Genomic DNA, 15,678 nt, shown 5'->3' with positions numbered 1-15,678 from the left:
ACACATGTGAACAATAGGGTTTAAAAAATGCGGGTTCACAAAACAATTTTCCCTTATTGTCTAATTTAAATTATTATTAATAGATTATTTTCATTCTTTGAAATATTGCTATTTTTTATTTATTATTATTATTTTTTTAATTTTTTAAAAATTAATTACAATAAAATAAATAGAATTTATAAACAAATAAATATTATTGATTTTACAATTTATTTTTATGGAAAATAATTTCTGTGTTAAAAAAGGAAAAACTGAAATTTTTGCTTATTTAATTATGTATATATCTATAAACAGGATGGGTGGGCAATACCTGACCCGTACTGAATCCGACCATTTGAAACAAATCTCAGACCCGCGACGGACGGGTACCCAAAAGCCACCGCATGCCATGGGTTGGCGTGAACAAAAGTGGAAGCTAAGCATAAAGCGACGGAGGATAGAAAAACGGAAATTTTCATTCACCAAACGAAGCAGAGGATAAAAGAAACTGGAAAATGTATCATCCTACCAGAGGTGGCGTTCGCGGTGGACGAGATCGTAAACGCTCTTCTCTTCCTTTTTTTTTTCTCTACTTTTCTAGGGTTTCTGCACTTTTTAAACCTCAACTACCTCTCTAATCCAATCTTCTTCATTCTTCGCTCTTTTTTTTTTTCACTTGTGTTTTAATTTAATTTTATTTGATTTATGAACTCTTGATTTATGCTCTGCAATTTTGATTGAGAGTCTGAAATTCAAATTAAAAAGCCCTAGCTCTAGTCAAGACTAGGTTTTGAATTCTTTTGTGAATATAAATCTATGTATGATCGTAGAATAAGACTTAAGAGGCAGGCATCTTGGGACCAAAAAGAGCCTAGTCTTCTAGGGTATTGGGTATATTGGATTTTATTATTATTATTTTTTTAAAAGTAATAATAAAAAAAAAAGAAAAAAAAAGAAAAAAGAATAGGAACCAGGCATAAATTGATGGTGAATAAGTTTTTTTTGCCTTAAGCGTAGTCATTTGATGAGTAATCAATATATCGTCTGGTTTTGAAGTATACTATCTTATTTGAAGATTCCTTGTTACTTTTATATGCAAGTTATTAGCAACACGTGTATTGTCAAACTGGCCTCAGGGTTTGGATTGATGAAATAATGAGGATTCATCTGCATTTTCATTAGACACACTTAGTACTATTGCAACTATGTCTGGTTACTTGTGGGAACTTTCTTCTTTCTCTGTCTTACTATCAATAGGGCCTAAGCCTATTTGTAGACAACTCATGGATGATTGAACTTCTTGTAATTATTTTCTTGTAATGTCCAGAATTTAAGTGGGATGATGTCAAGGTTGATAAACACCGAGAGAACTATCTTGGTCACAGTATCAAGGCCCCTGTTGGAAGATGGCAAAAAGGTATTACCTTCTGATTCCTCTATGTTTACTGTTTTAACATGAAATATTCAGTTACATTCTTTCATGTGTGTCAGACCTTTCATTTGATTCACTGAAACTGAGCATTGGGCTCTGAAAGGGGCAGTTGAATGCCATCTAATCTTCAAATCTCTCTTATTTATTTGGGTATATATAGAGAGGTCTATGAAAACTAAATGGTTATGTTGCAGCACCCCAAGTTGTACCGGTGTTTTAAAAGGCTATTGAGGCTTATATACATCAAGGCTCACCTCAAGGCGAGGCTTTGTGAATTAGTCTTGAGGCTATAGCCTCATTTAGCTTAATTAAGGCTTATAACTGTGAGGCTATAGCCTTAAGGCTATTAAGGCTTGAGCCTCCAATATTGAAAGGGTTTTAGTCGGCTTCCAACCTTTGTGGGTTTATGCTATAATATTTTATAAGAGGTTTAAGCCTCAATATTCAATGAGTTTTAATTGTTGCTATGTTTTTGTGGGCTTTTGGCATAGATTTTATAGGTTTTGTATTGGGTCCTGGTTTTGGTTAAACTTTATAAATTAAGGGCTCATTTGACTTCCAATTAACTTTTTAAATGGAGGAGAAAAAGAGGTATTAAGAAGAAGGTGTCCTAGTAGCTGAGCCCATATAATTATTATCTTATTATTGATGGATAAGGAAAAATACGATCGGAATTGATGGATAAAGAGGAAGAATGAGTGGATATTAACATTGATGATGATAATAATATATAGCAAGTGAATATTAACATTGACGAAGTTGAGCAGTCCAATCAAGCTATTAAATCTGTTTTTATGTATACTTTTGTGAATTAGGTCTAGGGTATATATAGAGGGCTACACGTTGTTTATGTTAGATTTTGTAGATTGGTTGAGCTCCAAGTAAGAAAAAGGTTTTGTTGCTCCTTTCTTTTTCACCTTTATTGGGCTTTGGTTGTATACTTTGTGTGTTCTTGCTACGCCACCTTTTAGGCACTTTTAATACATGCCCTCTTTTTGCCTATATGAAAAAAAAAACATAGCAATTGAATATGATTATTTTCTTGGGAGGATCCTGCTTGTGAGAGTGATAATAGTGTTGAAAATTATTTGATGAAGTCTTGAGAGAGTTAAATCTTAGAAAAGAGAAAAATGAACTAAATTACAAACTATTAACAATGGAAAAAAAATAATTACTTTTATTATGATGAAGTTTATGCATTATTATCATTCAATTTTCTTGTGATTTTATTAGTATTTTTTTAATTTTTTGAGATTTTTAATTTATTTAAATTGATGCTTACGCCTTGCCTCATTTTAGCAAAACACATCAAAGCTGCCTTTGGCCTTTTACAACTTTGTCTTGTACACCACAAAAATGTTGCATATGCAACAATAACACTTAGTATTACTTTACTATTCATTAAAAGAATATTTTGCTTCTAGTCCATAAGTAACTGTTAATGTTCTGTTTTACAACTATCATGTCATGTATATTATTATTTTGTTTTTGATAGGCACCATGATTTAACTTCAGCTTATCTACCTTAAATGAAATTTTTAATGATTGTGCATTTTGTTCTGATTCTATCATATCTGGAAATTGCATTAGTTTCCTTGTTGGTTTTCTCAATCAAGTAAAACGTTGTGTGTGATGATGGTATTATCCTACTAATTTACTTAAGATGGGTCCACAAGTGTATTTCCTTTTGCTATGGACCTTTTTCAGGAGGTTGAGTGATTGGGCAAAGTAATCCTTCTCTAGATCTTTATTGCAAATTTTTTACTGACCTTAGGTCATGTTATGTGGACTCACCAAAGTATATGAAGCAATCAAGTCTTGTGCATATCTCCAACATGCCTATTGATCTGATATATGCATACTCATGAGGTGTGTATAGCAAAAGAAATGAAACTCAATAGTTTGTTTTATAGGAATAACCTTAGACTGAAGATAGACAGTCTGTATTAGTTATATAATTCAATCTGGCCTAGTCTATAGAAATGAGAAAAAAATGGAAACTAGGCAATTTAGTCATGTGTCTGTGTCCTGTGATATGAGGTTAAATAAATTTGACACTTAGGCACATGCCAAAACCTTATGCTTCTTGTGTCCATGGAATGTAGACTAGGTTGAAGAGTGATGTCCCAGAATGGTTATGTAATATGAACCTAAAGAAGGATTATTCTTTTTTGTTGGATGTGGTGTAGGGGATTATCTATAGATGGCAGTATTGGATTCGGTGGAGTGTTTCCCTTTATTAGAGGTATATTTTGGAGGTTGAGGGATCAGGCAAAATGATTCTTATTTTTGCTTTCATTTTGTGTTTTTAGGGAAACCATTAGTCAAGTTATGACAAGGGAAAGAGGGGAAAGGAGGTCGGATTAGAAGGTAGTTTCTTTGAGGATCTACAAGTGCTTCTGGTTTTGCACATCCAATGTGTGCATTTTATGTTGCTTTTTTGTCATCCCATGCTCTCAAGCCTTTGTTATGTGCACTTAGTGGTGGCCAGTTTTTGAGCAAAGTCAGAGTGATTAGGGTTGATGATATTATTGATATTGATGAGTTAGCTGCAGACTTTTGGAGTTTGGGTGGATTCGTTTCCTTTGACCTGTGGCAGTAATTTCAACACTAGGTTAGTTCAGAGAATGTCAGAAGGGAATGGCTTCATGGAAATCATGTCGCCTGTTGGAGGGAGGTAAGTTTAATCATCCCTAATGCTTTTGACCTTTGGCAACTCTCTCTACTTTTCAGGTGTCTTCAGTCATGACAGAATTTAGAAAATTCTTTTGAGGCTGGAAAAAGTTAAATGTCATTTGGTGAGTTGGGACTTGTAGTTTTAGTGGATCACATACAGTAGCCAGTCTTCTCTCAATTGATTAACCTGACTGATTGGATTGAGCCTCTTTCAGTAGTATAATGAATATAATATTATTATATTTGTGGTGAGAAATCGTATGTAAAAACAAAATGTTTTAGGTGTTTCTTATGTCATGTGTCCAGGAAACCTTTAGAATTGGGCAGCAGATGTAATGTAGTTGCTGTTTAAATGACCAAATGCTCATAATGTTGCATAATAGGAAAAGTTGGATTGACAGACCTCCAAGTGTACCTCATTTGTACTCCTTTATGTGGCTGTTCTGCTGTTTCCAGCCAAAATATGTTTAGATCGTGGATGATCCATCTAAGTGGCTATTTATTTATAAGGAAGACATATTAGAAGCCCCAAAGCAGGTGACACTAGTACTGGGGGAGCATGCATGGGAAAGCCCAGGAAGGCAAAAGAAAAATAATACAGGGGAAGAAAAAGAGAAACCACTAGTGATCTAGAAGGAAAACCAGAAAACTGGTGGATATAACTGTACTCATGCTGCATGAATCATCATTGAAGTTCACAAAGGTACATCAATGGGTTTTCCCATTGTTAAGGTCTAAAGCATTAAGGGTTTAATCAGGATATGTCTTTCAGCTTCAGGATTGTACATTTTTCTCCCTCAAAAGATTCTTCTGCTATGCTCCCTTCAAAGGCACCAACAGGTACGATGGAGCAGATCCTACTGTTCCCTCTTGTGCTTTTGACAAATTTCCTATGCCTACTAGCGAGAAATCCTTAACTGACTCAAGAACAGTCATGATGCTAAAGAATGAAGATTAAGATTTGATTCTCACTAGTCATCAGAAAATGGATGAAAATGTGCTTGGCTGAACTCTAATTCCTTTTTACACAGGCTGCGAAGATTTCCTAGGGAGAAAACTCTCTTCTTTAGCTGTTCTATCTCAAGTGGTTTTCTTCTCTTGGACTACGATGTTCCACAAAAATATAGCCCCTGATAGATAAACATGTAGAAGCTGATTGCAATTTTAAACTGCTATACCATGTCTTAGGATAAAAAGAGATCACCTGTCACTGCATGACAAGTTTGCCTTGGCAATGCTGTCTCACTTTTATCTAGGCTTGGCATATTTTATGTAATGTGTTATTTATTTATTTATTTTTAAATCATTTTACCAGTTAAGAGTTTAGAGGGCAAAGTGCTGCAGCTGGAAGCTTTGGAACTTGTATTATGAATAGAGTTTGCAATGGCTTTTTTTAGAGCCAATGTTTTAGAAAGCTGTTGAGACTTATGCCCTGAGGTTTGCATCAAGGCAAGGCACTATGAATTAGCCTTGAGCCTATAGCTTAAATATCGGGTAACTAAAGACCTAAGCTTCATACTAATAAGGCTTCCAACCTTGAGGCTATAGCTTCGAGATTATTGAGACTTAAGCCATTAATATTCAATAAATTTGAACCACTGTGGGATTTTCTATCTATTCTACGCTTAGGCCACGGTATGCCCATGTCCATGGGTATAGGTGTCAAGTGTGGGTCTATGTCTAGGTGTTGAATCCTTTAGAGCTAGTGTCTTAGAAAGCTATTGAGACTTATGCCCTGAGGTTTGCATCAAGGCAAGGCACTGTGAATTAGCCTTAAGCCTAGATATTGGGTAACTAAGGCTTAAGCTTCATACTAATAAGGCTTACAACCTTGAGGCTATAGCTTTGAGATTATTGAGACTTAAGCCATAAATATTCAATAAATTTTAATTCTTGTGGGATTTTCTATCTATTTTATGATTAGGCCTCAATATGCCCATGTCCATGGGTATGGGTGTCAAGTGTGGGTCTATGTCTAGGTGTCGGATCCTTTGCATCCCAAAATCTTAGGACACAAGGATTCGATTGAAAATGATCTCAATTAGGGGTGTAGGTACTTGGATACAACATTGATTATTATATATTTTCTATTTTAATTGAATGTTTAAAGATTATTGAAAATTTCCATTTATCTCTAGATTTTTAATATATTAATTTTGATATTTCTTTTTTATTTTTATTATATTAATTATTATATTTATCTTTAAATTTTATATATTGTTAATTATCATATATTTTTATTTTAATTGAATATTAATATTATTGAAAATTTTCATAAATGTGAAACATAGTTATGATAAATGTTTTATTTTAATAGGATGTTGAGAGAATTTTTAGGAAATTAAATTGAAATTTATTTATTATTTTCCATAAACATTGATAACTTGTAAAAAAATGTATAATTGACTTTGAGTCAACCTCTATTAGTTGAAATGTTCCAAAATTTATATTTTTAATTATTTAAATTGAAGCTAATTAATTTTTAAATTCTATACTAATTAAGTTTTATTATTTCGATATTGATATAGTTCAACTTTACTATATATCTCTATGTAAATATATTTTTTAAATCTTGTTATTTTAAGTTGATAAAATTAGTTTAACTTTAATATTTAAAAAAAAATGAAAATAGATAATTGTTATTATCTATTATAATTTAATATACAACATTTGCACTCATGTTGTATCATTGAACACAGGTATTTTGGTTGAAATTAAAGTATTTGTGTATCACAACAATATGCAATAGGGTTTTGTGCTTTTGCGGGGTTTTGGTGTAGATTTTTTAAGTCTTCTATCTTAGATTCAATCATCGGATCAAACCTTTTATAAAATAAAGATTTCGTTGGCTTCCATTTAACCCTTTAAGAGGAGGGGAAAATTTTTGAAGTGGTTAGCTTCATATGTCAGTCATTATTTAATTATTGGTGGATCAAGGAAAAAAAGCCACTGCAATTGATGGATGATGAAGAAGAATGATTGGATAGTTACATTTGTGAGAGGATGATAGAACAATTGATTATGATGATGATTCCTTGAAGGATCCTACTAATGATAGTGATGTGATGTTGAAGATTATTTGATGGAGGCTTGAGTGAGTGTAGGATTTTAGAAGAGAGAGAAGCATTAAATTTAAAACTATTAAAAATGACAAATAATTACTTTTTATGAATTCTTTGTTTTTCTTTATTCAATTTTTATGTGATTATATAAGTATCTTTGTGATTTTTGGGATTGTTGTTTTCTTTTTTATTGATGTTGCTATTGTTGTTGTTATTATTATTATTATTATTATTATCATTATCTTCTTCTTCTTCTTCGTTGTTTTTTTTTTTTTTTTTTTTTTCTGTTGTTTTATTTTTGAAGCTGAGGCTTAGCCTTGTTCTGCCTCAAGGCTTATGCCTCACTACATTTTGGCAAAATTCTCTTCTTCTTTTTCTTTATTTTTTATTTTTTTATTTTTTTGTTTTCATTCTTGTTTTTTTTTTTTGAAGTTGAGGCTTAGCCTTGTTCTGCCTCAAGGCTTATGCCTCACTGCATTTTGGCAAAATGCTTCAAGACTACTTTAACCTTTTACGGCATTGTCTGGGGAGGGGGTGTGTCTCTTCAGTTCTTTTGCTTTTGTTCCTTTGTGAGTGCATTTGCTTTGATTTCAGATGTTGCATTTCCTTATGAATTTTGGGCTTGCGATCATTTTCTTCCCTCTAGTGTATATTATTTTAACTGATGGAATATTAAAGCATTTGCCAAAAATTGGTGAATAACTTGGGCATTGTAAAATTTTGTTATATGAATATATGAAATTGGGGAAATGTTAAGTTTGACTTAGAACATTCTTTCTAAGAAATACATAATCAGTTCCGTGTTGCTTAAAAAACTAAAAAAAAAAAAATATTTATTCTGAGGTGTGCATCACAAGTAAAATTTTGGCTAAATAACATTTTGGAAATCAGCCTGTGTCACTTCTAGTTCACTCATCTTAAAAAATAAATTCTATGGGAAAATTATTTCATTAAAGATATTTAACGTCATATGACCATAGAATATTAAGCTGCCAATTTTAGTGGTTAGTGCCTTTTCCCTTTTCCCCTTTATTTCTTTTTTTTTTTTTTCTTTTTAAAGGAATGCCCCACTTATGGCTGTGGTTGAGCTTAGATCTGCAAAGGTATGGTATCCTGGTTTGGTTGGTTCAGCAATTTGGTCTGTCCACTTTTTGTAAGTTGCTAATTATAGAAAATCACAAACTTAAATATTATTGTCAGAGTTCATGATAGATCACCTAATTGGTATGTTTAATGGATGAGTGGTTAGACATCTATTGAATGAAGTTGTCTAATTGAAAGTTAGTGTTATCCTTGTTTGATAGAATTCCATTCTGTTATATTCCACCTACTACTTAGGTAAATTAAGATTTATTTTCTATATAGAATTTCTAAACATTTATCAATTTTCAAACAGGGAAAGACCTACACTGGTATGCCAGGGATAAGAAATCTGAGAGTTCAGATATGGAGGCTGCAAAAGAAGAGATAAAAAGGATCAAGGAACAGGAGGAACAGGCCATGAGAGAAGCTCTTGGTTTAGCGCCTAAACGTGCTAACCGACCTCAAGGTAACCGACTAGATAAGCATGAGTTTTCGGAACTTGTGAAGCGAGGCTCTACTGCAGAAGATTTGGGTGCAGGCCATTCTGAAGCAGCACATGTTCAAGGTCTTGGTTTTGCGAGGTATGACTGGGAAAGTTTCATATGTTTGGCTTTGATGACTAGTGCAATGATATTACACTTCTATCTTGATGTTGTTTTGTTGTTCTGATGTTATATACTTTGGTTGTTTATATGAATTCTCACAAGAAATGTCCATAACAGTCCTGTTATAAATAATAATATCTAAAGTTTTCCTAAAATTTTATAGTTGAATAATGTTACAAATGTGATTTCATTTTTTTCTGTGTGGGGGTATGTTCTTATAGACAGATATAATTTGTTGGAACAAATTTAAAATATCATGCTTGAAAGTGCAGTGACTTTAGATGGACCTTTTTATGGGACCTTTTGATGGAATAGAAGGATTTAACATAGTAGGAATGTAACTACCAATGATTCATCAAGAACCATTTCATTTTGTGCACCCCTTGAGGGACAGCTGGTGTGCCAAATGGGATTCATCTTTAGGTCAAGTTAGTCATATCTTAGTCTCATTGATCGGCCCACCCTTGAATATTCATGCCCACTAGTGAAGGGTGATGGCACTACAACTAGTTGTTCAAAGGAAAATGTCACTACACTTGATTTATTGAGAAGCATATCATTGTGTGCACCCCTTTAGATCAAGATAGCGCTCTCTTTGAAATTAAAACCTCACAGTGGACTGTATATAGCTGTCTTTCCTGATTATGCCCAGCGGACACCCTGCTGATGCCCATCAGAGAGTTTTCACAAAACCAGCAAGATCAAGTAGATTTATTGCAGTGATCCCACATTTTATATGTGCTGATATATGGTTATGAAATAATGGAAAGTCTTGCTAAGAACATGACCAGGAGGCCCATTAAAATGATATAGTATTATTAGCATTATAATGTGAATGATACAGGAAAACCCAGAATAGTTGTTAGGCATGTTACTCTTTTTATTTCTCTATTTTTTGGGTGTTTGAGCAGAACTTAACTCCTAAAAAAAGGTTGCACTGGATCTTGTTCTTTAAGGCTACGTTTGGTTGGTAGGATATGATGGGATAGTAAATGTATATTCTAGAATATCATATCCCATTGGATAGAAAATACATATTTTAAGATATGATTTCTAATGAGATATGATATATTTGGATTTATTTATCCTATGAATATGATATTCCAAGGTAACATATCCAATGAGATATGTTATATTATATTATATTTATATTTAATTTGTGAAATGAATAAAAAATAATATGAGATATATGTTATTTTCAATGTTTAAAATAAAAATTATATTTATATTTTAATATTTTCTATTTGAAAAAATGAAATTTCTCTCATGTTTAACAATATTCATGATTAAAATATTTAAACTTTACAAATAATTTTTTTTTATATTATGTTATTTAATATATAAAAATAATTTATATATCATATATCAATATTATTTTATAAATATTTTTTTAGTTTTTTAAACCATAAATTTAATTTATAATAAAAAAAATATTTTGAAAAATGAGTATATATATATATATAAAATTGATAAAAAATAAATTTATGATACATGCGATTAACATATCTCATATAAAAGGGATAAAAAGAGAAGGTGGATAATATATCCCACCACTATCCTATTCTATCATTCATTGTACATAAGATATGATAAGTTATAGAATAACTTATCCTATCACATCACCAACCGAACATGAGATAGGATATAATATCCTCTCCTCTTATCTTATCCCATACTACATTCGGCCAACCAAATATGACCTAGATGTAATTTGTTTTCATACTTTCTAATCACATTGGATTGTGATGGTTTCCTTAAAAACGTGTCTATTTTCTTACCAGCAATCCCATTTTATTTCATTATTTGTCTTTTTTCATTAAAGTTTGTTTGTAACTTGTTATTACAGAGCACCCCGTAATGGGGAAGAATTTAGTTCTCTTCAACCAAGCCCTAGAGCTGCATTACCCGAGAAAGTGGATGTTGCTGTGCCCAATCCAACAACACCAAACACCAAAGAAGAATTAGAGGATGAAAACTACCGAAAGAAAAGGAGGCGTGAAGAGAAGAAGCATGAGAAACATGAGAAGCATGAAAGACGTGAGAAGCGGCATTCTCGGGATGACGATGACAGGAGGAAGCGCAAGAAAGACAAAAGAAGACATGACTCTGAGTGAAGATTGATCTCAAGCAAACTGTGTACTATTCCTCTCTTGTTTTTCTTTTCCTCATCAAGTAGAAACCTCTATTTTTAGTGCACCTTTTAGATGGGATTTTGTGATGTACTGTTGCTTGGGATATAGATTGTGGACACCCCTGATAAGTCTCTTAGGATAAAAAAGCCTGGAAAGAAAAAGATGATAGTCACCACATGTAGTTGAGTTATTTGGTGGTGAACATAGGAGTCAGTGCATGATTAGTGAGAAAGCAGGCTAGACTTGGCAGATATCGACTGCTTGCAACGCACAGAAGCACAAAACTTGAGAACGCCAGAGTTGATTACCACTATCAGGTGAGCTACAACATTATTTTGTATTTGTTTTTGTCAATACAATGACATTGTCAACTGTTTATTAAATGAAAAAATATGCCTTTATCACATTGATTTAAAATTTGGAGGAACTTGCTTTATAAAGCAACTTGGTTTTACAGAGTTTTTAGGGCTTTATTCTGATATTAGGAGAGTGTATTTTGCCGTCTAGATCTCATTGTAACAAATGGGCATGATTTGTCTCTGTTCTGGCAGCCTTAGTTGGAGCATGAGGGTCCAGCCCATGAGGCCCATTCAGTGGACTATTATTTAACCATTTTCTGAGCTGTTTTCCTGGCAACCCCTTGAGCCCAAAATGGGCTGTCATGTAGGAGCCTTTCAACCCCAATATTGACCCCCGCTATGTCCAATTCTTGTGGCCTAGATATGGCCATAAAGGCTGTTGGGTGGGGGGGAAAGGTATTTTCATGCTGTGCGAATGGCAGTTGTAGCTGGTGGTTTGTCATGGTTTCTCTCCAATTTTTTGAAGCTTTTCCTTGGTAAAATCTCCACATATTTCCTCCTTTATGATGTTGAGATGATGAATTTCCATCTCAATGTGTTACCCCGTTCGGATTAGTTACACACTTACACCTCACAAAAGTTAAGTGAGTTCTTGCAAATGGAAAAACATTTTGCAGTGGTTTTCTTTGGCCTCTTGTAAGGGGTTTTATCCATATTAAACCTTGGTTTCTTCTTTTATTGCTTTTTGTTTTAGCTTACTGCTATGGTGAGCATTTTCTAGTTGAAGACTCGTGCTAAGGTTATTGTGTGGGTATTGATGGTTGTCTTGTTGGCTTCTTGTGAGTTGCTTCTGTCCCAACAGTTGGCATTGGAGCTGTGGTTGTATTAGGGGATTCTCTAAAAATGATAAAAATGGATGGCATCTTTACCTCCATGGTAAAACCTGACAATTTGAAGACTATGATGGAAGATTTTCTCAACATCCGAGATTTGTTACTCTTGATGGCAAAGTCAAAACTAACTTTATCCCTAGCCTTGAACCGAAGAAGATGAAGAATACAATTGCCCAAATTTGGCAATGAATCGAAATAGCCTTCATAATCATGTGACTCGTGAAATTGGTGCTAATGATCTTTCAAAGAAGTTGGAATCGATGTTTGAACAAAAAGCTACAAACAATAAAATATTTTTGTAAAAGAAATTGATTACTATGAAAATGGTGCTCGATGTTGAGATACAAATATCTTAGTTGTTATGTTCTCTACCAAGCAATTGGGAGACTTTTGTTGTAACTATTAGTAAATAGATGCATTGTCCATAGAAGTTATAAATGAATAAAATTTGTTTAGACAATAAGGAAGACTTCTGGTACAAACAGTGCATAAGATCTTTATACTAAAAATATATGGAAAAATAAGATTAAAGGACAAAGAAGTTATAAAGAGTCTAGGGAAAGATCTAAGGTTGTGTTTTTTTTTTTTTTTTTTTAATTTAAATCTAAATAGAATTTAATTTAACTTTAAATATAACTTAATCGCAATAAGTATTAAGTTGTTTGTTTTTTATTATTATTTTATTTCTATTAAATATTAAGTAGTTTTTTTTTTTTTTATGTTTCAAAAGTCAACATCTAATACATTAAGAAAATTAATTTTTATATTAGTTATTATTTGATAAAAAAATTTACATATTTTTAAAAATCTCATAAAATATTTTTTAAAGCTAATAGTTAAAAAAAGAAAAGAGAAAGAGCGAATAGATCAATAAAACCTAAATCAAATTAAAGAAATAAAATAATTCAATTACATATTTTCAAATATCCAAAGACATTATATTTTGTGTCAATGTCCAAAAAATAAATTGCATATTTTACAATGATAAAAACAACAAAACAACAAAGTTAATTGAATACTTAGAAGAGTTCATTTGCAATTTTCTCTTGGAGCTATTGCATAAATACTTGATTAGATGTTGCAAAAAAGCTACCCATAGTTGAGGTTTGATTTGCATTGTCACTTTCCAATTCAAGCACTTCATTGTCATATTTAATAAAATAATTGTTGGGAACCATGAATTACTCCGTTCTTATGTCTTGAATATCATAGGGTGCATGTATTTATCCCTAGGCATCTCTAAATCTATCACAACAATATAAATGACAATAAAAACCATTTTAGAATAAATATTTTGGAGATATGAACCTCATACTTGGATCTGGATGTTCCCATATAATTTCCTTACAATGAAGAAAATGCCTAAAATAGTCTTGAGGTCTCGTACACCCAAGATTTTCCACCCGATGACTCGAACCACGATCTTGGCACTCCAAAGTGTGAGCTTTGGAAGGGTGAAAACCTTGGCTTTCTCTCTCTCTAAAGGTGGAAGACGACTAACTCAAGTCATTAGGCAACCTTAACCCATAAGAGGGTATTTATAAGGTTCCCACTAGACTTAAGTGACTTAAGCACATCAAGGCTTGGGTTATATGATCTAGCCCAAAATGGGTCATAATTGATTAATTAACCATATAAGACCATCTAATCAATCAATTAGCCCAATCCAAAGACCTCGCTCATTATCCCTTGTGCAACCTTACGTAGTTACCAAAACACCCTTATGCACAATAATAAACCTATAGTCAATCTAACCATTATAAATCGTGTCATCATGATATATGAACTTAGAGCGAGGACTACTAGGACCCATAGGATTACTAACTACCTCATAATCCAATTCTGAAATTGATTCAACATTCCACTAAAGATAATCAACTGCACTCAAATACCCTATGTAAATAACAACGAGATGAAACTCAAGTCCATGACCTATTATTTATTGCATGCAGACTTCTTATGAACTAGTGTCTATAACTTACAAGATAGTCTTATCACCTATCAAGATTACCTCTCAAATACTTCAGTTACAAATCTCACTTATTATGTGATCAATTGACATACTCTAGCTCTAATGAGCATATGTCAAATTCCATTAGAGGAATTATTATAGCCATGGATTTCATGATCACATGTCCTTTGGATCATCCAAGGGGGCACATTATCTCAATCCCATGAGATATCATGGTGCTTTTATTGAGAATACCTATTGCTATTCGCCTTCATCAACAATGACCTAATCCATAAGGATATATGACCATTTTAGGGTCTCACCCATGGGTCAAAGCCTCTAGTTGATTTTGGTATAGACTCAATATCCTCTTAAGGTTAAGAGTCCTTACACTAAAGTAGCTTGGTGAATCATGATAATTGATAACCTTACATCATGATTCACCATAGGTCTTGTCCAATGTGCATTACATATATTAGTGTACTCACCATGGGAAACCCATCCTAATGGCCAAAACAAATCATCCCTCAAATTAGGAGGTGGTGCATTATAGTCTCTACTAGATTGCCCAAATTCATGAATCAACTGTGGATAATTGCTCTACTTACAAGGAACCCATGACTTGTATCTTTTGTGCAACTCCTAATGCACTAAAGTCATGTACAAAATAAGAGACATGGGTTGAATGCTCAAATCAATGTCAATACACCAAGAGGATGGTAAGAGAACAATTAAGTCTAACTTTGTTACATCATGTCTTGCTTTTAGGGGCTCAATCCTAACAATAATCTATCAACAATTGAATTTTTTTAGAGAAAATTATGAACGGAAAAGCATACCATGACAATTTTTGTTTGAGTGGTAAACAAGTACAATGTCATTCTCTTTAACATTGAGAAATGTGCTTAAGAACCCCAAAATAAAATCAACTACACTCCAGTACCCTATATAAATAACAACAAGATGAAGCTCAAGTCTATTACCTACTATCCATTGCATGCAGACTTCTCATGAACTAATGTTTATGATCTAACAAAGTAGTGTTATCACCTATCAAGATTAACTCTCAAATCCTTGAGTTGCAGATCCCACTTATTATGTGACCAACTGACATACCCTATCTCCAAGGAGCTTATTTCAAATTCTACTAAAGGAATTACTATGACCATAGATTTCATGATCACATGTCCTTTGGATCATCCAAGAGAACACATTGTCTTAATTCCATGAGATATCATGGTGCCTCTATTGAGAATACCTATTGCTACAAGTCTCCATCAACAGTGATCCATGCTATAAAAAAATAACATTAGATTGAGTAATCTATTACATCATCACATCACACCTTTGGGTTGAGATGTAACATGCTAGTAATTCACTCAACAATTAAAATAAATATTATATAGATTGCATCATCACATCACACCTTTGGGTTATGATAACATGGTAATGATTCACTCAAAAAGGGATGTAACTATATTCACTTGAATAACTCTAATAGAGATTTTATATACCTTTAGGTATGACAGCAACTCATGATTATGATAAATTATTTTACCTATTTAT

General features: G+C 32.8%; 1 protein-coding gene across 1 annotated transcript; it reads left to right on the top strand.

Annotated features, from left to right (window-relative positions):
• Positions 1-312: 312 nt before the first annotated feature.
• LOC100260090 (uncharacterized) lies at positions 313-11,386 on the top strand. Its single transcript, XM_002269452.5, has 4 exons — positions 313-537; positions 1,307-1,396; positions 8,546-8,813; positions 10,684-11,386. The coding sequence occupies exons 1-4, from the start codon at positions 495-497 to the stop codon at positions 10,949-10,951; spliced, it is 669 nt and encodes a 222-aa protein (XP_002269488.1). The 5' UTR covers positions 313-494; the 3' UTR covers positions 10,952-11,386.
• Positions 11,387-15,678: the final 4,292 nt, after the last annotated feature.

Source organism: Vitis vinifera, chromosome 13 (genome assembly GCF_030704535.1).
Source record: "Vitis vinifera cultivar Pinot Noir 40024 chromosome 13, ASM3070453v1".
In the NCBI taxonomy this organism is placed as follows: Eukaryota; Viridiplantae; Streptophyta; class Magnoliopsida; order Vitales; family Vitaceae; genus Vitis; species Vitis vinifera.
This window is presented reverse-complemented; position numbering and strand designations above follow the sequence as displayed.

Excerpts from the sequence above, each read along its gene's own strand:
- LOC100260090 (XM_002269452.5), top strand. The coding sequence starts at position 495 with ATGTATCATCCTACCAGAGGTGGCGTTCGCGGTGGACGAGATC. Across the intron at positions 1,397-8,545 it reads TGTTGGAAGATGGCAAAAAG|GGAAAGACCTACACTGGTAT; the intron begins GTATTACCTTCT and ends ATTTTCAAACAG. Across the intron at positions 8,814-10,683 it reads CAAGGTCTTGGTTTTGCGAG|AGCACCCCGTAATGGGGAAG; the intron begins GTATGACTGGGA and ends TTGTTATTACAG.